The sequence below is a fragment of the Squalius cephalus genome (genome assembly GCF_949319135.1).
Source record: "Squalius cephalus genome assembly, chromosome: 2".
Lineage (NCBI taxonomy): Eukaryota > Metazoa > Chordata > Actinopteri > Cypriniformes > Leuciscidae > Squalius > Squalius cephalus.
Window position 1 is genome coordinate 47,944,936 of NC_137123.1, and position 25,483 is coordinate 47,970,418.

At 37.4% G+C, this 25,483-nt stretch overlaps 1 protein-coding gene across 1 annotated transcript in view; it reads left to right on the plus strand.

The window, feature by feature from the left end:
* Positions 1–25,483, plus strand: part of fam184b (family with sequence similarity 184 member B) — a 40,727-nt gene that overhangs the window by 8,611 nt on the left and 6,633 nt on the right. The window contains exons 2-12 of the mRNA XM_079848569.1: positions 4,163–4,342; positions 4,468–5,142; positions 10,227–10,362; positions 11,301–11,452; positions 13,833–14,105; positions 15,543–15,638; positions 18,301–18,480; positions 18,775–18,881; positions 20,233–20,350; positions 20,418–20,600; positions 20,926–21,142. Coding sequence (XP_079704695.1) covers positions 4,163–4,342; positions 4,468–5,142; positions 10,227–10,362; positions 11,301–11,452; positions 13,833–14,105; positions 15,543–15,638; positions 18,301–18,480; positions 18,775–18,881; positions 20,233–20,350; positions 20,418–20,600; positions 20,926–21,142 — 2,317 coding nt within the window. The remainder of the gene's footprint in view (positions 1–4,162; positions 4,343–4,467; positions 5,143–10,226; positions 10,363–11,300; positions 11,453–13,832; positions 14,106–15,542; positions 15,639–18,300; positions 18,481–18,774; positions 18,882–20,232; positions 20,351–20,417; positions 20,601–20,925; positions 21,143–25,483) is intronic.

Here is a 25,483-nt window from a genome sequence, read left to right on the forward strand (position 1 = left end):
AGAATTGCGAGATATAAACAATTGCGAGTAAAAAAGTCAGAAATTCAAGTTTATATCCCGCAATTCTGACATTATAACTCGCAATTGCAAGTTAATTCTAAATCGGCCATTCTAAACTTGAAAATTCAAGAAATTCAGACTTTTTTCTCGCAATTCTGAGTTTATATCTCGTAATTCTGACTTTTTTTCCTCAGGAAAAAAAGACTGGAAACAATATTTCATAGGTATTATTTGTATCAAATAAACTGAACTAAAACAAACTGTGGTTGGTCACTTTACATATTAGACAGCCTCTTGGAGAGTTCTTGGCCCCATTTGTCCCATGTCTAGCTAGGCAAGGCAACTCACACTCATAATCAAACAAAGATAGCTGAAAACCTTAGACATAGAAAATCTGGTTACTCATATGTGACCCTGGACCACAAAACCAGCAGACATGCTTCAATTTTTCTAAATTGAGATTTACACATCATATGAAAGCTGAATAAATAAGCTTTCCATTGATGCATGGTTTGTTAGGATAGGGCATATTTGGCCGAGAGACAACTATTCTGGAATCTGAGGGTGCAAAAAAATCGAAACATTGAGAAAATCGCCTTTAAAGTTGTCCATTTATGTTCGCGATTGTGCTGCATTCACTCACAAAAATAAATGTTTTATATATTTACGGTAGGAAATTTACAAAATATCTTCATGGAACATGATCTTTACTTAATATCCTCATGATTTTTGGCATAAAAGAAAAATCTATAATTTTGACCCACAATGTATTTTTGGCTATTGCCATATATTTACCCATGCGACTTGTGACTGGTTTTGTGATCCAGGGTCACATATTAGCAACAGTACACAGCCATGTTTATTTGACTTTTCAGTAGCATTAAGACTCATTCACATCAATGATGATGATAACTTGCCTATAACAATAATTATATGAGAATAGGGAAGTCCACACCACAGATATAATGATAACATAATTTTTTTCTGGCTGATGATTGATAAAACCATTAATAGCCAATCAGAATCCACTCTGCATTAAAGAGCTTGAGGATTTAAAACAACAGATGACATAACTGCAGCACACGCTTATAATAAACAAAATATTAGGGTGGACGCTATTATAGTTTTCTTTATAGTTATCAGTTTTGATGTTAACGGGCCTTTACACTCACACAGACACACACATGCATAGACTCATTAATTTCACTTGCTGGGCCAGAAATGGCTGTAATATAAAGTTTTTGAAATGCTGACAAATGGATAGAGAAACACATGTGCTTCTGTCATTTGTGTCTGTTAAGGAGGGAGAAGGAAATTAAGACCGCGTGTATCAGGTTTCATTAGCATGGACCTTAGTTTGGCAAGGTGCCATATTTGCAGAGGATGAAAACAGGGACAAATATATATAGAGAGAGACAGGTATTTCAGCATTTTCTATGTAAAATTGTCATTTATGTACACAAAAATCATTCACTCTCCTCCTTCAATCTGCCCTTTATCCTAATTTCCTCTTTCCTAGTCCATTCCAGTCTGCAAGTTAAGTTATGAGTGCTGTCACTCTATATATAAAGCTAGCAGACATTTCAGTCGTACAGATATATGACATTTCCCTTTAATTCTGTGCACCGTAAAACATGAGAGTTCATATTCAAGGACTGAGAGAGAAAGAGAGGGAGGAAATAGACAGAGGGTGAAGTTATAAAGTGGAGTCAGGAGAGAGAGAGAGCGAGAGAGAAGGTGGTTGGCTTACAGAAACACTGTGGGGGCCAGGAAAAGAGATATTGAGAGAGAGACGGCCAGACGGGCGAGTGAAAAGGAGAGAGTGACTTCCTGGCAGTTTATCATACGGAATGTCCAGCTCTGCTGCAGTGGCGATTAATGACAGACAGTGAGGCGTCATGGTAACACACGACCCGCTGGAGGGATGAGTGAGACGTTTGGAATCTGTTGACACCCCAGGCATGGGGACTTGTGGGTAGGACACATTGATGAAGAGCCAAAGTGACACATAATATTAGGCCTCTCTCATATGCTGCATACACATTCAGACTCAAATATACAAATGCACTTTCCACAAATAGGGTACAAAATAGTTTTTGTTGTTTTTTTTTGGTCAAAAATAAATAGTCAGTGAAAGGAGGTGATTAACCCTCAGAAAATGTATCTGAGTAACTAAATACTAACTTTTTTCTGCTTATTTTTATAAGAGGTGTTTTTTCAAACGTGAATAAAAAATAATGCCATTCAAAACATTTTGTGTACTTTTTGTGTTTTTACAACAATAATCATTAAATAGAGTTAAATTGAACTAAAATAAAACTATGCAGAATGGAAAACAGGGTTATAAATTTAGTCTAAATGAAATGACCACTCAGTAGCTGTTTGGGGACCAAATGTTGTTTTGTTTGTAGTAATTGATAAAATTCTATTTTCCATAAATGAAAGAAAAATATTTAAGAATAGTTTTTCTTACAATAACGGATTGAACGATTTAGATTCAAGAATAAAGTCATCACACTGTATTTGTAAAAACATAGTAAATGTAATTAAATTAGCATAGTGTAGAAAGGGTTCAAATGATGCTTCTTCTTGGGTGTCACAACTTAATGGAATGTTGAAATTTTGTAATGAAGAAAAAATCATGTGGTTGTGCACAAAATATGGGAGTTAGTTTGAGACTGGGTGGGATTGGGAATTGTAGTTTCTTACTACAATAGATTAAATATCATTTCATCAAATCTTAAAATCCTCAATTTAAGGGAGTGATGCAGAGATCTTGTGTGTTTAAAACTTACTACTTTTCATGTTGTTTTAATTTTATATTATGAAAATAGTTTATCTAACATATCTAGACATTCTCACAACAAAAACTTGGGATTAGTGCCTCATAATGCTTGGGAAATGCCATGGGACACCAATGTCAAAGTGCCAAACACATTCGAACAGCTGAGCACAACCAAGGTTAAAACAGACGTATGCGCATTATAACAGACACCAGGCACGGCGTTATGGGTCTAGGACCACCCACTTTTCAACAGGCCCACCCAAAACTTTTCTTAAAAACAAACTAAAAAAACATTTAACATTATTTGAATTTTGTCAAGAATTATTAAAAATCGGCAAATAAGCTCATAATTTGTGCTAAAATAGTCTAAATGTTTAGTTTTCAAAGTTTCATAGCTTAAGACGTCCTCCCTATTATAAACAAAGCATTTATTTAATCAAGCTCTAAATACAGCTTGTTGTGGATCCAATGGGGCGAGGTGACGTCACCTAGCTCCAGTCGAGTTTTCAAAACAATTTTAAAAATGAATTAGCGGTAGCCTATTGTATTAGTTATTATCTTGTAGTAGCCTATAGGCTACATTTTAATGCATCTTCTCTGTATAATAAGCCAAGCTCAGTCTGTTGTTAATGAAATCGAAAGAAATGAATGTTGTATGAAATCGTCTATTGCCACTTATGACCGGATTTGATTGAAACTGTCGGGCAGTGCTGTTGATCTGTATTGTTGAAAACAGAATTGTGAAATATTCGAGTTATACGAGCAGAACTAAACTATGTTTTGGGGAAATATTAGATTCCTGACCACTTTTACAGTCTATAGGCCTTAGGTCTATAGAGAGATGCGCTAAAGCACAGCCAGGTATGATGGCTAATGGAGATGCCAAAGCGCTCTTCATTGGTCAGAACCAAGGAGAGCGATCGCGAATAGGTCCGTGCACCGAAACTTTTTACAATGCAATAAAATATTTAAAGAGCATCAAGCAAGCTATTAAAATCTCTATTATGTAAGCACAGATAATATAACAGTATATTAGTCAGGCATTTTTATTAGGTTAAACAGTGATTTGATAACGTTTTTAATTTAAGGCCCACCCACAATTGGTCTGGCCCATCCAAAACTGGAATCCTGGCTCCGTGCCTGACAGACACTCATGTACTAGATAAACTGCAGCTCAGTAACTGCAGACTGTGGGTGTACAACTGATTGGATCAGAGAGATGGAGGATTTCATCAGCAAGAACAATGTTAGCTTAGTGCTGTACACCTGGCTGGAATACAGGCACTGCAATCCACAGTGTGGATAAATTTTTTTCTGTGCTGTCCTGCCATTATAACTGTATCTTAATTATATTTATGGGTGTTTGTTTTTGTATAGGTCATATATTCTTTAAACACTAAGAATGAGGAACAAGAGGCAACTCTGCAATCGTTACGCCGTGTTGCCACGGAGACACAGGGCAGCCTCCAGCCAACCACAGGTCAGGATGAGGAAGAGGAGGAGTCAGCATCTATCCTGAGGACACGCCTTCTAGAGCTTCAGGCCACCGTAGAGGAAGTAAAAACATAAGTGGTCAAACATACACATATCTTCTGTATATGGATTCGTTATAAGTATATTAAATAGAACTTGGATTGAATCACTTCATTATCTTAGGATGTGTGAATGTGTGTCCATTTCAGGTGGAGGAGCGTGGACAGAGGACTGAAATAGAGTTTGCGGAGCGCATAGCTGTGCTAACCCAAGAGACATCTGATCTGCGCAGAGACTACCAGAATCTGCAGACAGATAGAGACAACCAACACAAATTACTGCAACAAATTCAAGAAGAAAACAAGTGCTTAGAGAACGAGTGCCAAGAGCTACGCAGAGCCAGAGATGAAGAGAAAAAGAGAGAGGAGGAGGAGAAGATGCATAGAGTGGAGGAGGAGAGGAAGAGAGAGATCGAGGAGAGGAACAGAGAAACGGAAGAGCGGAATAGAGAGTCACGGGAGAGAAAAAGAGTAGAGGATGAGTGTGAAGAAAGGTTGAAAACAGCGAGAAAGGAGCTACAGGTTCTGAGGGAGGAGAAGGAGAGAGCGGAGAAGGAATGGAAGAGAGATTTGGAGGAGTGGAAGAAGAGAGTGAAGGACGTGGAGGAAGAGAGGAGGGAGGAGCAGGAGGCAGCCAAGAAGACACTACAACAGAGCCTTAATGAACACATCAACCAGTGGCACCAGAGAGAGCAAGAAAACCGCAAGTCCCAGAATGCAACACTTCAGCAGAGGCTGAGAAAAGCAGAGACAGACTTGGAGGTTCGAGAACAGAGGTTGAATGAGAGCAACAGACACTGCAGCAAACTTCAGGAGAGAGTAGAGGTACACATGAATACCCAAACACAGAGTCCATAATTCAATTTTTGACACATCTGCCCATGCCAGGTGAATTGAGACAATCTAACACCCTTAAATATTTCTTATCTTGAATGGTTTTCCTTTCTACTTTCTTTGTGTTCATTTTGGGGTATTAAGCATTATTTTTATTTATTGTATTTTTTTCAAGAAATTGTTTTTTTACTTAAGATTGGAAGTGTTTTACTCCCATAATAGACTAAAGAATAACAGTTATTTTCTTTAGTCAACTTTTATTTTGAAGTACTAATGCTGGCCACAGTTATTATAGTTTTCAATAATCAAAATTTTCAATAAAATTAATTGATTATTTTAATGAATTTAAAACCAATTTAACCAATTTAGTTTTGGTTATTTTTTAATATATGACCATTAGTTTGTATTGCAGTTTTTTTTGGGTGTTAGTTTTTTAAATAGGTTTAGTTAGGTTTTTTATTTAGTTTTCCTGCGTAAAACATATGCCAAATAAATGTCGGTGATGGAGCTGCGACCTGTGGAGATCCCTGATGGGACCAGCCGAAATTGAGAGTAATTTTAGTTATGGTATTTTATGTTTGTTAAATTTATCAGGGCTGTCGAGTATTATTGCTGTCTAGTGAGATTTTCATGTTTTCTTTTTATATTTCAAAAACAAGCCTTATCAAAAACTGGAAATTGGTAATTCATGGATATTTATATGGTGGATATACATTTTCCTATTTATGCATAGTGGAAAAAAAAATCATTGTGTACAAACAAATCAGTATTGCTTTACAAGCCAGTTCGCATAAATTTAGTTGAGTGGCCATGTGTAACTGACCTTTCAGCGGGGTGTTCGTCTCATTGTAAGGGGGCAGTAATTACCGCTGTGACTGACACTTCCGAATCTAATTGAGACAGAGATTAGAGGGATCAGACAAACACCCACAATTACCGTCACTCAGACACACACAGCTGTGCAGAAACAGATGGCATACCCGACTTAAACAGTCTGTGACAATACCCCACAGATCTGCAGCCAGTTTTTCTACAGCGAAGTCTGCGAAAATAAAAATAACATAGGCTTTTTTATGTGGGACACAAAAGTAAGTCATTACACTTTGTATTTAGAGCAGGATAAACCCAAGTGATTAAATAAGTAAGAGTTGCCAGGCATGCAACATTGACACCACCATCTCTGACGCAGCTTTTTACACTGCGGCTAATGCGCATTAGACGTGACTAAAAATGCCAGAGTGAGATGAGTAACACCCTCTCTTCTCTGCTTTGGCTTGACGTCCTTCAGAGAAAATTAATCAGAGGAACCTCAGATCTGCAAACTCAGAGCAGCTGCTGATGAAATCAAAGATTCGTAGGCTCAAAGGGCAAATTCCACACAGCATTTTTGCATCCTTAAAGGGCCCTTTGGGAAGGGGACGGCATTTGTGGGGGTGTTCCAAACTAAAGTGAGACCCCTTCATGAAGGGTCCTTCCACAAGGCCGTTAGCGAAGGGTACATGCGGTGGTCCCTACAAGGAAGTAATTTGATCATTTATGGTCATGTGACCCAGCGAATACTCGTGGTTCATTTTAAACCTAGGTGGCGGGAGAGTTCGAGTTAATTCACAAACACAGCAATTCAAGTTGTTTTGTTTTGTTTGTGGTTTTTCACACATTTTTGTTATGTTATGTTTAAAGGGCACCTATTATGACTCTTTTCACAAGATGTAAAATAAGTCTCTGATGTCCCCAGAGTATGTATGTGATCTTTAGCTCAGATCATTTTTTACAGCATGTTTAAATTGTAATTTTTTGGGGCTCAGAAAAACGCGCTGTTTTAGTGTGTGCCCTTTAAATGCAAATTAACTGCTGCTGCACGGCACAGGGGGCGGAGCCTCACAAGCTCGCGCTCAGAGTCAGGACAATCTCATCTGATAATATCAGAACAGAAACTCTCAGTTGCGGTGTTCATTTCGACTCGGAGTCGGACAATAATGCCCACAGAGCCAGAGAATATATGCTGTATGGACATAGAACAGGTATAGTTTAGTTTAATTATGGTTATAACTTATTTGTCATCTGCTTTTATCCACTAATACAAGCCTGCTGTAGCAAAACCCGTCCGAATGATGAGGAATGAAGAGCTGTCATAAAGAGCGCGCTCGCACTTTCATTTCTTCCGTGTCCAGTCACGTTAGGCCTGTTGCTCCGAAGAGTGTAAGCTTGATCACAAACAGTACAGATCCATCCTTGAGTAACAACGGGAGTAAATGAAGACTGCTATGTTCATTCTTACATCCATCAACAACACACCTCAATCGCTTAGGAGACATTCTTGTCTACAGCTGCTCAAGCGTCGAACAATGGCGGACTCTGTGTCCAGCTCACTCAGGGCGGGTCTAGGCTCAAACTGAAGTGTCACTCAACAGTCGTGGGAGGGGCCTGCTCAATTCTATGTCACATTGCGCCGAATCTGAGAACAGCTCATTCTGAGACAGTGCTTATGATTTATTGAGATTGTAAAAAAAACACTGGGTGGATTTTTATCATTCTAGGGTGGTTTTGCTCACACACTGCCAACACACATTTATGTTCAAACACCATGTAAAAGTGAATTTTGCATAATAGGTGCCCTTTAAAGTTTCATAGATAAGAAATGTGTTAGGTAATGCAGGGTCCAAAGATGAGACGGCAAGGTTTAAAGTTGAGAGTAACAGTTATGTTAACAGCAATAATAAGACATTTCTGTCGTAAGAAACAGCTACTCAGCTGATGAACACCGTGCTGCGTTGTCATGGGAACATCCCAGGTGAAGATAATGAGGAAATTACCAGTACGTTGTCTTTCGTTGCTCCCTTCACCAAGTGCGTTCCAAACGGCTACATAATGGCACGCAAGAGCTGTGATCCCTCCAAAGTCCCCACTTCAAGTGCTCTGTCCTTCGAAGGGAGTAGGGCATAGGGATGCTCACTTCCGTTTGGAATTTGGCCAAAGTGTTCATGAGGTGGTCAGAATTGGCCAAATTTAAAATCATCTTGGACTTCATGGGCCTGACAGATGATGCAGTTTCGGTTGTTCATCTCTGCTATGAGGTGATCCAATAAGAGGATCCAGCAGGATAACGGACAACTAGACTTCTTTAGTTTATCAAGAAGATGTGAGTGGCGTTTTGGTGGTTGTCATGTGGTTGTTAGGGTGTTCAGAATGGTTTTTAATGTGTTGCTTTGTGGTTGCTAGGGTGTTCTGGGTAGTTGCTTACTGCTCAAGTCTAGTCACCTTTATTTATAAAGCGCTTTATACAGTACAGATTGTTTCAAAGCAGCTTTACAGTGATAACAGAAAAATGATTCACTGATGCAAACAGAGTTCATTTCGGCTGTTCTGCAGCTCTAAAAGAAAATAGTGTCATTCAGTTCCATTGTAAAGATCACCAACTGTTAAATTAGTTCATTTAATCTATAAAGCAGCTTTGCGGAAAGCAGTGATGTCATCGTCCAGCTCAGTTCAGGTCTCATACAACAGCGTCAGTACAGTCAGATCAATAATACTGTTGAATATTAAGTGTCCCCAACTAAGCAAGCCAGAGGCGACAGTGGCAAGAAACCAAAACTCCATCAGGTGACAGAATGGAGAAAAAAACCTTGGGAGAAACCAGGCTCAGTCAGGGGGCCAATTCTCCTCTGGCCAGCAAATGAACATGGTGTTATTATGATTCAGGCTGCATCAAGTCAGAAATCAGATTGTGGATCAGTACTGCTCCTAGTTAAAAGATCCTGCCCAGAAGTGATATTCTGAGATCAGATTCACAAAAATTTCTTCTGAAGTAAGAAAAAAATTAAGAAATTTCTAAGATAATAAATAATTATGATTTATAATAAATAATTATACATTTCTATAAATAATCCTTATCTGTCAGTTTGACTGAATTAGCTGTAAAATTTCCTTCATGTTCTATTTTCAGACGTCAGGAGAATAACGTAACACTTGGTATTAATGTGACATGGTAAAACGAGAATATCTATGGCAAGCTCTTTTCATACGCTCATTATCGTATTTCATATGATTATTTTCTTTTTTTCCATTTGTATTCTGCTGTAACAGGATGAAGACAACATATACTCCGCATTTGTGGTGTGCTCTCCCGATTTAATTACGATATCCCATCAATAATTCACTGGCATGCACTAAGAATCTCCCCAAATCCTGAAGTTTTTAGTTTATTTATTTTGCACAAATATAAAATATATACAATAAAAACAAGAAAGTACAATCCATATACTGTGCAGGGAGAGGCAGAAAACCCAAAAGGGCTTATTTAAAGCCTCCAACTAAACAAAGAAAGAAATAGAAACTAATTATGAAATTACAATAACAAATATATAAATGTGTATGACTGAATCAAGTTTATTACAAAATATCTCAAAACCCCTAAAATAACATACTTCAGAAACGAGCCCTATAAGGGTACATAAAATACAGTACATAAACAACAAAGAAAAAATAATTGTCTCCTCCTGTCACTTCTAATCCCTATCAGTGTTTACTGGAATGTTTCTTAGGCAGGTAAACCTGTCAAAATGACAGAAATCACTTTTAAATATTTCCTTTTAATGTTCGATGGTTGAAGGGTGAGTAGAATAATGTCATCTCAGTGTACCTAGTTTTTGAAAATGCTTGTTGCATTCATAGAGTGAACCTTTCGCTGATTGTTATTCCTATAATTCTTGCAAAGTGTCATTGGGGTGTAAGAAAATCTTAAGAATAAAGATAAGAACACTCTAAAGAAATTGGGTGCACAAAATATTCTTAACTTTATTCTTAAGTTAAAAACGAGAAAATAGCAGTTAATAATAATTTTATTCTTAAGAATGTTTATTAAATCTGGCCCTTACATATGGCTTTGGTGCTTCCTTCAGTGCAAGTTATATATTTTTTCCTCAATGAGCCTCATGATTTGAAGTGTCATTCATGTCCATATCACAAACAGTACAAGTAATACATTGAAAGTTAATACTTCGGGTTAGGGATTTCCCCTAACCCATTCTCTAAACTTAATTATAAGCAATTGTAATAGTTATTCATTTCTCTTCCAGGACATGGAGGAGCAGTTGGAGGATGGGCGACGCCGGGTGGCTGAGGCTGAGGTTGTGGCAAAGAAAGCAGAGGAGGAGTTAGCTGTCGCCAAAGAACGCTTATTACTGCAAGAGAATGAGCTACAGAGCAAGTCAGGTACACATGCACAGTGCAAGGCATGTTGTGTATCTATTTTCTTATCATTATTGATCAAATTATTTGCATATGCTGAAGAATTATTATCAAATGAATTACTTAAATCAGTATTTACTGCCGCTAAATAAAGATATTTTAAAGACAGCCTAGTAAATCATTAAATAGTCTACCGTATATAAAAAGTTGCTTTACAAAGTTAGTATATCTATAGGTTTGTTTTATTTCCATATAATTAAACAGAAGTTTACAGTCCACAGACGTTCATTTTGAAATCGAGTTTGTCAGTCTGTCTAAGGTAAACTTATGTGACCTTCACACAAGAAGCATTTTCAGTGTTTTGTCAGTGCTATTGTTTTATAAATGTTGGTTTTTATAGACTTGTATCAGATGGCCTCTTTGCATGTTTGTGTCACATCCCTTTTTTCAGTGGTTTTCGCTGTCAAGTTCAAATATGAAAAATGTGTCTCTAGTTCTGAGAATTCTGTTCCATTCCATTTGCAATGCATTCCGTCTGTCTGCATCTCACGAATCAAAGCAAAAGCATAATTGTGCTACTTCAAGCTTGAATTGTTCTGAGTGTAGGGTAATCCATTTTTACAGAAATTAAACATGGGATTACATGGCATGATTAAATGCATAATGTTTAATGCATTATTTTATATATAATTAATTAATTTAACCGCCTTAATTATCGTAAAAATCACTAATGCATTTAAAGTACTAAAAATACTGCATTTCAGTATTAAATAAGCTGATAGTCTACTGTCAGCACTCATCGTTTATAGTCTGTTTGATGTTAATTGTTCTATTGTGGAATTTTTTTTTTTTTCAGCTCTGTTGAAATTATTGTCTTTGTCACATGACTGTTGTGATTACAAGCTTGTTCACTGATTGTTCTGCTTCCTTTGATCTAATCATCATCTTTCTCATTTCTGCAGAGGAGTTAATGAGTCAGAGTTCATCTCAGGTGAGGGTCTCTGCTGAAGTGGAAGAGATGAGGTCTCAACTCAGTCGTCTCAAGATTCGAAACAAAGAGCTGGAGCTCCAGAACAGTGGCCGATCTAATGACCACGCTCGCATGCTCAAACAGGCAAGCCATGCCCACACGCTTTTAATGTTGCATTCAAGTCACGTTGGAAAGATTGTATTTATGAGTTGAATGCACATGAACGGCACCAAGTGTCATAATTGCAAGTGGGGAAACTCAGGATTTTCTTTGAGTTTGGGGGCGTGTCACAATGTTGATAATGTTAACTAAAACTAAAACTGTTTAAGGTTTGCAGAGGTTACTGCAAAACAGAGGTTTGCGCAGAGGTTGCGTAGGTTTGCCCTAAGTTAATAACTAATGATCTTCGCAATGGAAGTGAATCAATCAATCAGAACTAACTTTTAGCTGGACAATAACTTTATCCTAGAGCTGTTGTAAAGCCAAAACAATCTCTGTTACTGTAAATTCCTATTATCACTGTAAAGCTGCTTTGAAACAATTCATATTGTTAAAAGCTCTATATAAATGAAGGTGACTTGACTTGACTTGACTTAATCATTTTCAGTAATAGAAAAAAATATATATAAATATTAGATGAAAAACTTTAGCAAAAATTTGAAATATTGCCTGGGAAACTAAATTAAATAAGATGAAGTACTAAAATGACTAAAACTGAAATAAAAAATTAATTAAAGCTTATTAGAAATATAAAAAAATACTAACTAAATTGTTTTATAAAAAAGTTAAAAGGGTAATACTTTATACTAACTGCATGCTATGAATCACTAGTTAAGGATTAGTAGTCAATAGTTAATTCATAATTTATAAAGCATTAGTAGACATTAATGAGCAGTTTATAAATACAGCTATAAATGTTTTATTCTTGATTTATAAGCATATCTATAAAGTGTTTAATAATTGTATTTTCATACTTTATTAATGATCAATTTATCATTTATAAATTATTACATTATTTACAAACCAGTTATTTAGGAGTTGTCAGTGGTTCATAAGATCATTTAGAAAGTGCAAGTAAATGATTAATAAACTATTTAAATGTACATTTATACATCTTATTATTTAGACATATAGTAATAGCTACGCATTGTGTTAATGCTTTATCAACACATATTCCTACTGTGATTCATCATGTAGTTCTAAAACATTTAGTAGTTGTCCTTTAACTATTTTTGTGAGCTCATCTAAAGGGAGGATTATTTGTGCCAGGTAAAGCTTTTACAAAGGAGATTTCACCTAGCCATCCTAGGTGTAAATTACTTTCTTCTTTCAGCCAAACACAATCGGAGTTATATTAAAAAATATCCTGGCTTTTCCAAGTTTTATAATGGGAGTGAGTAGTGCCTGAGTTTTTGAAGCCCAAAAAAGCTCATCCATCCATCATAAAAGTGCTCCACATGGCTCCATGGGGTTAATAAAGGCCTTCTGAAACGAAGCGAGTATCCATATTTGTAACTTTATAAACTATAATCACTGGATTTTGGTAACCGCCGTACGTGAGTCTAGTTCCGGCGGAAGAGTGACCTCTGACCCGACGCATGGCGTATTTACGAATGTGGAAGCACAGAGGATAGAGCAAAACAAAGCACCGGTCACAAATTAGAAGTCTTTAAGCTTGAGTTTGTTGTCCTGCCTTATTTGTTTGAACCGCGAGAGGCATCTACTCTCACCTAAGCTTACGCTACTCTTACATCCTACGTCATATGTCGGGTCAGCGGTCACTCTTCGGCCGAAACTTGACTCGCGTACAGCTGTTACTAGAAGCCAGTGGATATAGTTTATAAAGTTATAAATATGGACATTTTTCTTAACGAAAACATATCGCTTCATTTCAGAAGGCCTTTATTAACCCCCTGGAGCCGTATGGATTACTTTTATGATGAATGGATGCACTTTTTGGAGCTTCAAAAACTCTATTCACTCCCATTATAAAGCTTGAAGAGCCAGGATATTTTTAAATATATGTTTAATGTAACTCTGATTGTGTTTGGCTGAAAGAAGAAAGTCATATACACCTAGGATGGCTTGAGGGTGAGTAAATTATGGGATCATTTTCATTTTTGGGTTAACTAACCCTTTAAAAATTCATTTACCTTTAAAGAATTTAAATTTATTTAAGAATTAAATAAATTTACACAAACATTTCCATAAATTGTTCAAATGAGCAGTCCCCTTCAGTTTTGCGCTACCTTACAGGCCTTTCCTTATAGGAAATAAAACAGAGAACCCCACCTTATATTTAAAACATTACATAAAAACAGTATAAACACTGGAAAACTACTCCACTGGCTCTCCATCAAACACACTTTAAAATGTTGTTTTAAAAGCATTAGTTAGTATGCACAGAAACATCCAAACCCTCAGAACATCTTAAAATATCAAAACTGACACCTCTTTTTTTGTCATTCTTTTGAAACTACAGGATTACAGTTTTATATCATTAAGCGTTGTGTGTGGGTTTCAGCATGCAGATGCTCTATCCTCTATGCGTCTGGAGCTGCAGCGTGCTCACACTGAGGAGATCAGACGCCTTCAGCAGGAGGTGGAGAGTGAAAGAAAGAATGACAGACAGGAGCTGGAGGAAGAGAAGAAACAGGTGCAGCAGAAGATGGAAGAAGAGAAAGTAAGGCTTAAAGAACAGCTTCGGAAAGCACTGGAAGAAGTGATACGCAAACATGCCAGTGAGCTGCGGCATGCGCACGCGATGCTGGATGCAGAGAAGAAGAAGACACAGCAGGTACAACAACAGGTTTCAGCTGCTGTTATCATGGAAACTTTTCATGACAGAAATCTTGATGCATTAGCTTTGCGAATAATTTCATACCTTCCCATTTGCTCCTGTTGCTGCTAGTGTGAAGGCCTGGCTTTCAGTACTGACTTTCTGATTTGATTCCTCTCTTGATTTGATTCTCAATTTGATGTTGATTTTATATTGATTGGCATTATAATGCCAATTATATTGTTTGCTATATTTAAATGGCCATTTACGTTCATTTTTCCAATAAAAAAGGCGATTAAAAGATTGACTATAGGATTTTAAGAATGTCTTAAGAACCAACATAATCTGTTTTTTTACTCATCTATACTAGTGTCTTTACTGTTACAGGGGACATAAAAAGAATTTCCTTTGTTGCTGTGTATAAAGACATAAATCATTATTCATAATGCAAAGCTCCAAACCCAGTCCATTTAGACAAATTGTGTAAACTAAGCTGCAAAAATGGGTCATTTCAAAATCAGAACCACATTAACATATGACGCATATTCAGCATTCAAAAACTTGGCCCATCCTTATGAACAGAGATTAGCCATCATATCACAACAAGTCAGTTGCATAAAAACTCTTAAAGGTACAGAAAATAAAAAACGCTTATATTTAAAGGTTTAGTTGACTCGTAAATAAAACTTCTTTCATTTATTCCCTATCATGTCATTCCCACATGACTGATTTTCTTCCATGAAACGCATTACTCTGTTTCATGTAAAAGTAACTTTCAAGCTCCAAAAAGAAAAGAAAAATAGCACAATAAAAACGGCAAAAGTCCATAAAACTCATGCACTATATTCTGAGCTATCTGAAGCCATAGAGTTGACTTTTATTTTTTGGAAAAGAGCAACTTTCGCAACATTCAACTTTCTGGAAAAGAGAAACATCTCCGTATGTGTTCCACCGAAGAAAGAAAGAAGGTTTAAAATGACATAAAATAAATGTTCATTTTGGGAGAACTAATTCTAAGAGTTAGAGAAAGTGGAAAATGGTTATGTAATATTTCATTAATTCTATATTATGATTTTGTTTTGTTACAAGAAAGTGTTTCTATAAAGTTCTATAAAGTTTTGTTTCTTTAGCCGAAGCAGTAGTGCATGAATGTTGCAACACCAAGTTCATGGGTTCAGCTCCCAAGGATTGCATGAACTGAGAAAAATGTATAACTTGGAAGTCATTTTGGATGAAAGCTTCTACCAAATGCATAAATGTAAATGACTAACATGGTAAGTGGACTTCAGGGAAGGAAAGAATTTGATGAAGACAAAGATGTGGACTATTTGCCCCCTTTAAAACAGAACATGTTACTACTAAAAGCAGTATTTAAAATATCTGATGCATGATCTGATATTTTTGTTAATTATGAAATAATGAGATAATAGTTTTTTATTGTGTTGGTTTGTGCAGGCTGAGGAGCAGATGCAAACCGAAGAAGAAGAGAGAAAGGGTTTAGAGACGGAGAGGGAAGAGCTACGCAACCAACTACAGCTGTCCAAAACAGAGGTAAATTATTACAAAGAATAACACAGAACATTTTTTTGTCCTTTTCTTATCCTCTCAAAAACCAAAACAGTCTTAGATATGTTTGCATAACATTGCTGACCTACTAATGAATCAGGTCACCGCAAATAACTTGAACTATATACATTTCAAGCTCTTTCAAAGTGGTTTGAGGCTCAGGCAAAGGGAACAGGCTCAGTCCTTCTGCTTAAATACACAGAGACAGACTAAGATGCCCAGAGCACTCCACATGACCATGATAAATGAGAAAACAAAAAGAACATTTGTAGTGCCCAAGGCAGAGGGCTTCATCTAATGCTTCATCTACTCTGCCAGCAGGCTTGGAACTGGGTTATGATAACGAAGTAGTATGCTTAATAAGTGATAGCTTGGGAATGATACTGTTGTTTCAGTGCTGTGTCGCAGAGAAGCAAGCCTCATCAAAGTTTCTACTATATATCAGAAAACCATTTGTCAATAACTTGCAATTGAATTTTAGGAAGAGCACGCCAAAGTTTCAGAGAAATAGCCTCACATTCACTTTGGCGTGCTCTTCCTAAAATTCGTTTGCAAATTATTTAAACACAGTTTGACCTAATCAACTAGAATTCCATGTTTGGAATTCAGGAATTCAAGTCTCATTCAAGAATTCAAGTCTCATCTTTCAAGGAATTCAAGTCTCATCTTTCAAGGAATTCAAGTCTCATCTTTCAAATTTGGTAATTTTTTAAAGAAATTGAAACAATAAATACCGTTTTGTGGCCCTTGAATGTGTCATGACAGATCGCTGTAGCACCTCAGTTAAAGCTGCTCGTGAACCGATCATCTCTTCCTTCTAGTTAATTTATAGCATCAAATAGTCATGAATGAACATAAGAAGGAATGTTGTTTTAACCGCGGAAAGACGTCAGTCTTTTTCAAGTTCAAATCCTCTAGTAACTCTCCTGACTGCTTTGTCGGACAAAAATGGCGGATTCGGCGGATGGCGGATTATGATTGGTCAGATCGCCTGTCAATCAAAACTCCCTGCGAAGGGTCAATTAAATCATCAGGAAAACAATCATTTTGTTTCTAGCCCTTACGGTTCAAAAGATACACGAGTGCAAATTTGGACAGTTGGTGGTGCTAGATGGATTGAGTTAGAGACTCCAAAATTGCTTTGGTTAATGTTCAGACTGTCCTCTATCTGTGTGCCAAACATTTTACCATATGGTTCAACGGCTGCCATAGACTTCATTGGCACCAATGCAGATTAAATAGCACCTGCAAAGTGATTTATGAATCCTGAAAGCAATTTCACAAATGGTAACTTTGTGAGCAAATTAACAGGACTGAAAAGCGGGTAATCTGATTCACGCTGTGCACCATGCTGTCACTTTGGCAAAACTTTGAGAATGAAGAACACACAGTGTGACAGTACTGCTGAATTGCTGACATTAATGTGATAATAAATTATCCTCATGAGCAATTGTTTTATTAGAAATGAACTAGCATTTATCATTGCTGTGATTCAAACAATTTATGTCCTCCTGTTTTAATCGCTTCAACATTGCTTGTTTAACTGGCGGTTCTCTTTTGTTGGACCTGCAATCCACAACCCTATGGAGACAAGAATGGGACATGACCCACTAACTGAGAATCACTGCTACACACAGATGACTCAATTTCCTGTGACACCTTATTGAGCTTAGAAAAATTTTGTTGGTAATGGTATTTATCAACAACATCCCTGAACGGGCTTCTTCGCTGTAGCTTTTACATTGTACAGTGAAATATGTGCTTGCCCTGCATTTTTTTACTACACACTTAGGCATTTAGACACTACTACTGCAATTCATATATAATACATTTGTAGGATTTTTTCACTGTAATACACTAGTTTTGTACACTACCGTTCAAAAGTTTGGGGTCAATACATTTTTTTATGTTTTATGTTTGAAAGAAGTCTCTTATTTCCACAAGTTTATTTGTTCAAAATACACTAAAAACAATAATATTGTGTAATATGTTTACAGTTTAAATGAACTCTTTTCTATTTAAATTTATTTTAAAATGTAATTTATTCCAGAGATGGCAAAGCTGAATTTTTAGCATCATTACGCCAGTCTTCAGTGTCACATGATCCTTCAGAAATCATTCTAATATGCTGATTTGCTGCTCAGTAAACTTTATTTTTTTTATTATCACAGAAACTGTTTTCAGGGTCCTTTCAAGGTCAAAAGAACAGCATTTATTTGATATAAAAATACATTATAACATCAATTAATTACATACATCCTTGCTGAATAAGAAAAATATTTCTTAAAAAAAAAAAAAGAGAGAAAATCTTATGGACCCCAATAAGATAATTACAAATCACAGAAAAAAAAGATGTCTTTATAAATGTATTTTTGTGACAACATTCCTGGTAATTGAGTGTAGTGGGAAACCAATTTACTCTAACTACTGAACTAGAAGTCAGATTGAAATACACCCTATAACAATCCCCATTTTATTCTCTTGTAAAAGACTCCTAACCTCATGTTGCTCTAGATAAATATTGTATTATTCTATTCTAACTTTTCTTTGTATGGCTCCCATGAATTTTATTTCACCCCTGAGTGGTTTCCACATGCTAATATGGTTCTTACGGATGTTTCCTTATCTGAGTTTTCTTGGCTTGCAGATGGCGAAATTGGAGGGGGTGATTCAAACGCTGGAGAAAGAAAAAGAAGATGAGGAGGAAAGGGCAAAAGAGAGAGAGAAGGAGTGCGCCGAGGTGGAGCGGCAGTCGGCATATGGCCTGGAGTGTGTACGAGTGAAAGAAGAACTGGAAAACATGCACAGGAGTATGCAGCAAATACAGGTTCTCGCTCCAGTTTGCTTAACACACACTTCCATCTGACATGAGGACAGAGTGTCAGTGATGTCCCTTTCCATTACTGCACAGCTCTATCACACATTCTCACAAGCACACACAGATCTGCAAATCCCCTATGGCAGCACTAGGTTCTGCTGATCTCAGCAGATCTGTGCCGCCCAAAGGAAAGAAAGACATCAACATTCACCTAGCAACCAGCCTACTTCTTTTTCTCCCTTAAATCCTTCCATCCATGAATCCATCTATCCTTGTCCTCCTTTCTTTTTATGTGTCCCACAGGAGGAGTTTGCTGCACAGAAGGACGTGTTACAGGCCGAGATTTCTGCTCTACAGCAAGAGAGAGACATTCTACAACAGTCCAATCATGGTATAGAGGAGAGAATCAGGTGTGTCTGAACGACAATGAGACAAGATCATTTCAGTCGATTCAAATATTTAATTGATACATTTTTATTATGTGAAACAAACGAATTTGAAGCGTGTAAGCACTGACACCGCAAGGCAAACTGCACCTCTGCAACTGCATCTCAGTGTTGTACAGCACTTTAAGTCTATCAATCAGTAAAAGTCAATTTAATAGAAGGCTAAAAGTTTATATTTTGTAACATTTTGGACGGATTCCCCCAACCACCTGCACACAAAAAATCGATCGTTCTGCACGAATTGCCTAGGCTATGTGACGTATAGCATCAAAGCTAAGAAATTCTGCAACTTTGTAACAATATTCTAAGTAAACTTTATAGTTACCTATGCAATGTGCGGAATATCGGATATCAATAAAACACCTCGTCAAATTATAGCTATTTGAAAGGATTATTGCCGCTTCCAGACATCAGTGTATAGGCCTATTTTACAAATGAAACTGAATATTTTTGCTAGTACTTATTTGTATTTAAATGTCAGAAACATAAAATAAACATGGTTGAAAACACTGAACAGCTGTGATGTATGACAAGCGCTAAACGCATTTGTCTCATGCTCAGCGCCTGCTAAAGAGCAAATGCAGCTTTGAATTTAGCGGTCGATGACGTGACACACAGAATGTTCTCATCACATCGGTGTGATTATATTTTTTATGAAAACCGTGATACATTTTTCAGAATTTATTTGAAATAGAAATCTTTTGTAACAATTTCAAAAAAGTCTTTACTCTCACTTTTGATCGATTTAATGCATATTTGCTAAATAAAAGATTAATTTCATAAAAAAAAAAAATCTTACTGACCCCAAACTTTTGAAAGGCTGTATCGTTGTGTGTAAATCACTGTGTAAAAAGGGCAGTGGTGTAGTCGAAGCCATATGCACGTATCTCTATACCCTCTTGTTTAGCTGCTCCAGAAGTCCATAGTCTATGGTTGTGTAGCTTCCCCTTTAACTGTATCCCATGATGTTTTGTGAAACTCGCGATTCTTTGTTGTAATCGGTGCATTATCACTTCTATCATTCTACCTTTCCCCACCCTTAACAACTTACCATAGTTAACAGGCGTCAGGGAAGCTTGTCAGTGAGTGGAGACACTCACGCTTAAGCAATGCCAGGTAAAAATGACTTCAATGTCTCGGTGTGTGTGGGAGAGAGAGCAGGAGAAAAAGACAGAGCGCGCGGTCTACAGATCAGTGGTTTTTAAAACTGTTTGATGCCAAGGACCTCCAAAATATAGGAAACCACTTTTTTGTTAGGACTACACCACTGGTAGAGGGTGTAGTTTTATTTACTAGAATGTGTGTGTGTGTGTAGGCTACAGTTTGAGAAGCAGTTCTCTGATCAGATCGTGGAACTGAAGAGAGAAAGAGAAGAAGAGATCAGAAAGCTGAACCAACAGTGGCAACACAGAGTAGAAGAACTGCAGACACAGGTAACACACAATGTTAGTTTCCTCAGACGGTCAGACACACATTATTTTTTTCCATCTCTGTGTGTAGTTGGAGGAGAGGAGAGCACTCTCTGAGAAGTTGGAAGGAGAGAGAGAGAGACGTTACGCCAATGGAGAGATGGAAAGAATGAAGCAGGAGATCCAAAAGACAAGAGATATGAACAGTTCACTCAGATCTCAGCTTCACTCCACCATTCAGGAGAAAGAGAGACTGATAAGGCAGCAGTTACAGGTGCGTATTCACTAGTGATGTCAGGATATTTAAATATTTATCATGATTACCGTAATAATATAATTATCATCATTATTATAACAGAGATTTACGTTAAAGGGGTTTCCGTTCATTGGAACACGAAAGATGATGTTTTGAAAAATGCCTAGGTTTTTTTTCTTCTTCTGTATAATCAAAGTAAATGGGGTCCAATGATGTTTTGGACCCCATTGACTGATATTGTGTGGACAAAAACAGTTGGAATTATGACAGAACACACACACAACTGTGGAAAGAACTCTTCATGTTGTTAATTTTGTGTTGTCTTTGTATCTGTGTACTGTAGGTGGTAAAAGAGGAAGATGAGGATGAGGAGGATGGAAAGGCTACAGAAGAGAGGGAAGAGGAGAGGGAAAAGTGGAGGTGGCGTGAACGAGAGGAGGAGTTGTTGCGTGTGGAGAAGTTAAATCACCAGCGTGCTCTTCAGGCCCTGGAAACACAAGCCAATGAAGAACTTCAGTCAGAGAGACAACGCTTACTCACTCAGCACAAACTACAGCTGGGTAACCATCACACCTCATACAGAATGTGTTTTGCAAACCTCAAAGTAAAAATTAGATATAAAACTTACTAAGAGAGAGTCTATTACACCAAAGGGACAAGAACAATCTTTTTTATATCGAGTGCCTATTGGCCTAAAGCTCTGGTTCTGGTTCTCATTCAGGGAGCTGGTACCCACTTATCACACTACAGAGGGGGCCGCAAGATGGCTTGAAATTATTTAAAGGGGTCATGAACTGGATTGTTTTATTATTTTATAATGTTGCCTGGGGTGCCCTTATAATGTTAGTATGATTTTTACATCAAAAATTGTCATAATTTATAAATAAAAGCCATTTTTCCAAGCCTGATTTCAGCCTCAGGTTTGAACGCTCCGTTTTAAGGGGCGTGTCTGCTGTGAGACTGCAGTGCAATCGCCCACTGCTGTGATTGGCTGACATGCTTGCATATGAAATAGCTAGTATTACATGAACTCTCTCGAAAACTTTTACTTCGTTTTTACTATTACAGCTATCGAGATAACAAATCGTGAAAAGTATCGTTTAGAGCATTATATTTAAATCTATTCCATCACATGAAAGGTTGCAGCATGATGAGCACTGACTGAGCGGATGACAGACAGTCTGTTGATCGCGTGAATAAAGATCTTATCATTGCAACGCAATTTTTGCACTCTCACAAATGCTTACACCAAATCACAATGCAAACACGATGTGAATACACAGTAAGAGCTTCGTTGTGTAGTGTAACACTGTCATTATTTCATCACGAGTTTGGTAGGTGTCCAGATAAGCTCTCGCGGCTCGCGCTGTGCTGTTTGATTGACAGCTTGGGCGAATGGAAAGGGATCGTTCTTTGATCGCTTTCTGTACGTTAATTTAATAACAGTTTAAAAAAGATTATTTTCATAATACTACGAGAAATTATGTGAAGTTGATCGTTTAGTCACTGATGCATAAACAGTATTGAACGATTTTAAGAGAAATATCTGAACTTGAATAATTACACATCAGAAATCACTGATCGCACATCAGGCATTAGAATACACATGGTTACTTACATGTTGCTGGCAGATCCGTGTCGGGAAATTGTGATCGACTGATTTAATAAAGTTTAACCATGCTGGAATCCGAAGCTTATGACTGTCTTCTTCCACAAACAGGCACTGCACAATATTTAGTCAACAGCATGTTTATTGCTTGGAAGTAGCTCGATCCGGTTTAGCAATCATCATGTCGTCCTATGTTATTTAGCATGTTTGGGCGAATCGGTGGGCGGGGCTAAACAGGCCGTGTTGAAGTAGGCGTTGATCTTCTTTTGTGGAGGAGGTGTTTTATCCTCTTTGACGTCATAGTTCCCCACTTTGAAAAACGAGTCGTTTGCTGAGCCTGATGTCTATAAAAGCTTTTATTGGACTAACAAGGTAGTTTTCAGTTCTGAAACTTACAGGATATTATTATAGTATGATGATCTCTTATATGTCAAAAGCTCAAGGAAAATTTGATTTCTCAGTTCATCACCCCTTTAAAATAAGACAAAACAAAGTTTAAAATAAGCAAAAACAGCTAAAAATCTAGATGTAAGCTGAAATCGTATTTCTTATTTTAATGTTCTCTTAACACCTGACATTTTTATTTAAGAACCAGGGTTCTCATTATCTTGGACAACTTGGATATACTGTATGAGAGATTTTTAAAAGAACTTTGATTTCTAGATGTAGAAAAGTCTTGAAAATTTTTTAAATCTTAAGTCATTTAAATGTTTTATTTATTTAAATGTTTTATTCCGAAAACTTTGGCAGGGATTTGTTGCCTCTCTGCCTTATCAGGCAATAACTTTGTAAGGCAGCGTTTGCGCATGAAGGTGCCTCACTAAATTTGATTTTGGACAGATTTCTGAGGCAGCGTAACCGTTTAATGATCTACAGCAAAATAGAGAATGGAAAACACACGATTATGGCATATAAAAGGCAGTAAAGGATACATCTATGCTGCCTTCGATCAGATCGATCTCAGTAGACATGAAGGCTACGTTCAGGCTACGTTCAGACTGTTCATCCAAATCCGATTATTTGTATATCCGATTGGAATTTCATCTAAAATTATTGACGTTCACACGGTGTATCGCAACTGTTCAGATCCGATTTGTGTGTCTATGCCGCCCTTTTTGTTTTCTGGAATATCTGCATTGGTTTCTGTGGCAATGACGTTGCGTTGGTAGGAAACATGACAATGGCTGCGTCCGAAAACTTGGGCAGCTGACTTGTTGCCTCGCTACCCTATCATGCAATGACTGAATGAGAATGGAAAGCACAGGATTGTGGGATATCAAAGGCAGTGAAGGATACATCTATGCTGCCTTCAAAAACCAATCAGATGAAGGTTTCTCAGGAGCCTTGATGCCTTCAGACCTTGGAATGCGTCTTCCTAAGGCAGCATTTATCAGTTTTTGGACGCAGCCAATGTGTAACCGCCGCTAATGTCTCCATTATATTGTCATTATATGTTCGTCCGGCACTTTGCAACAACACAGCATTGTTTTGGCAGCGAATTTCAGCATGTTTCCTATAACAACGTCTGACGTTTACATTTTACGTGGCGTGAGAAAGTCACATAAACCACGCAAAATCCGATCAGATCAGTCAGACTGAAGCGGATTTCCAGAAATGCGATTTGAATAGGATTTCAAACCACATTATGGATTGAAAGCTTGAAACGGATTTGTAAAAAATCATTTCTTTTTTTTAGCGCAATTTTCCACCGGACAAAATTGCGATTGTTAACTCATGATTTCTGTTCTGTCTGTGCGCACCAATCTTGCACTTCTATCTACTCCTCAACCAGACCACCTAGAGACTTCGGGTTTTCGGCATTATGTTAAGGAAGGTCTAATCTCGGGAACGCACAAAAAAAATCCAGGAAAAGATTTACTATCTCTTAGTGTTGTGATCCCATGACGTCAGAAAATTGCGCTAAAACACTCACTGAGTTTTTATTACTTGTTTTGTTGCTGTTCACACTAGCTAAATCTGATTTCAATCGGATACGTATGAATATATATATATATATATATATATATATATATATATATATATATATATATATATATTTGGACTGACAGTCTGAACATAGCCTATGTGACTTTGATTGTGGCATGGTTGTTGGTGCCAAACAGGCTGGTACAGGCAGTATTACAGAAACTTCACGCACAACCATATCTAGAGTTTACAGAGAATGTTCTGAAAAAGAGAAAATATCCAGTGAGCGGCAGTTCTGTGGGTGAAGATGCCTTGTTGATGCCAGAGATCAAGAGTAGAATGGCCAGACTGGTTTGAGCTGATAGAAAGGCAACAGTAACTTAATCACTCGATTACAACCGAGGAATGCAGAACAGTATCTCTGAACATGTCGAACCTTGAAGCAGATGGGCTACAGTAGCAGAAGACCAAACCGGGTGACACTCGTGTCAGTTAAGAACAGGAAACTGATGCTACAGTTTGCACTGACTCCCCTAAACTGGATAAGAGAAGATTGGAAAAACGTTGCCTGGTCTGATGGGCCTTGATCCCTGCTGCAACATTCAGATGGTAGGGATCCATCCTGCCTTGTATCAATGGTTCAGGCTGCTGGTGTAATGATGTAGGGGATACGTTTTTGCCACACTTTGGGCCCCTTAGTGTTAAGCTTTCATTTGAATGAATTAATTGAGCATCGTTTAAACGCCACAGCCTACCTGAGTATTGTTGCTGACTATGTCCAGCCCTGTATGACCACAGTGTACCATCTTCTGATGGCTACTTCCAGCAGGATATTGTGCCATGTCACAAAGCTCAAATCATCTCAAACTGGTTTTTTGAGCATGACACTGAATTCACTATACTCAAATGGCCTCCACAGTCACCAGATCTCAATCCCATAGAGCACCTTTGGGATGTGGTGGAATAGGAGTATGAAAATGAGAGCAGCTCTGTTTTTATAGCAGAAATACCAGAAATATCTTTGTGGGCCTTCAAATATTGAATATCTTTGACACTGTGGGGCCTTGGAGTCAAAAAGGTTGAGGACCACTGGCCTCCTAAGGCAAAGCATATTGTCTAACACAACTCACATGAACAAAATGACTGATACTGAATATTTTCCACTTCATACAGCTGATCAGAAACATATTAGAATTAAATTAGCATGGCTCACCAATGTAGAAAAGCACATATGTGCAATCATTTATCATATGTGTAAATTTTGTCAGTGTAGTTTTTGTCAAGATTTGTCAGTCCATGATAAACTTGAAATCTGAATGCTTGGCAAGGGCAAATCTTTTGACTTGTGTCATTTAATTTACATTTT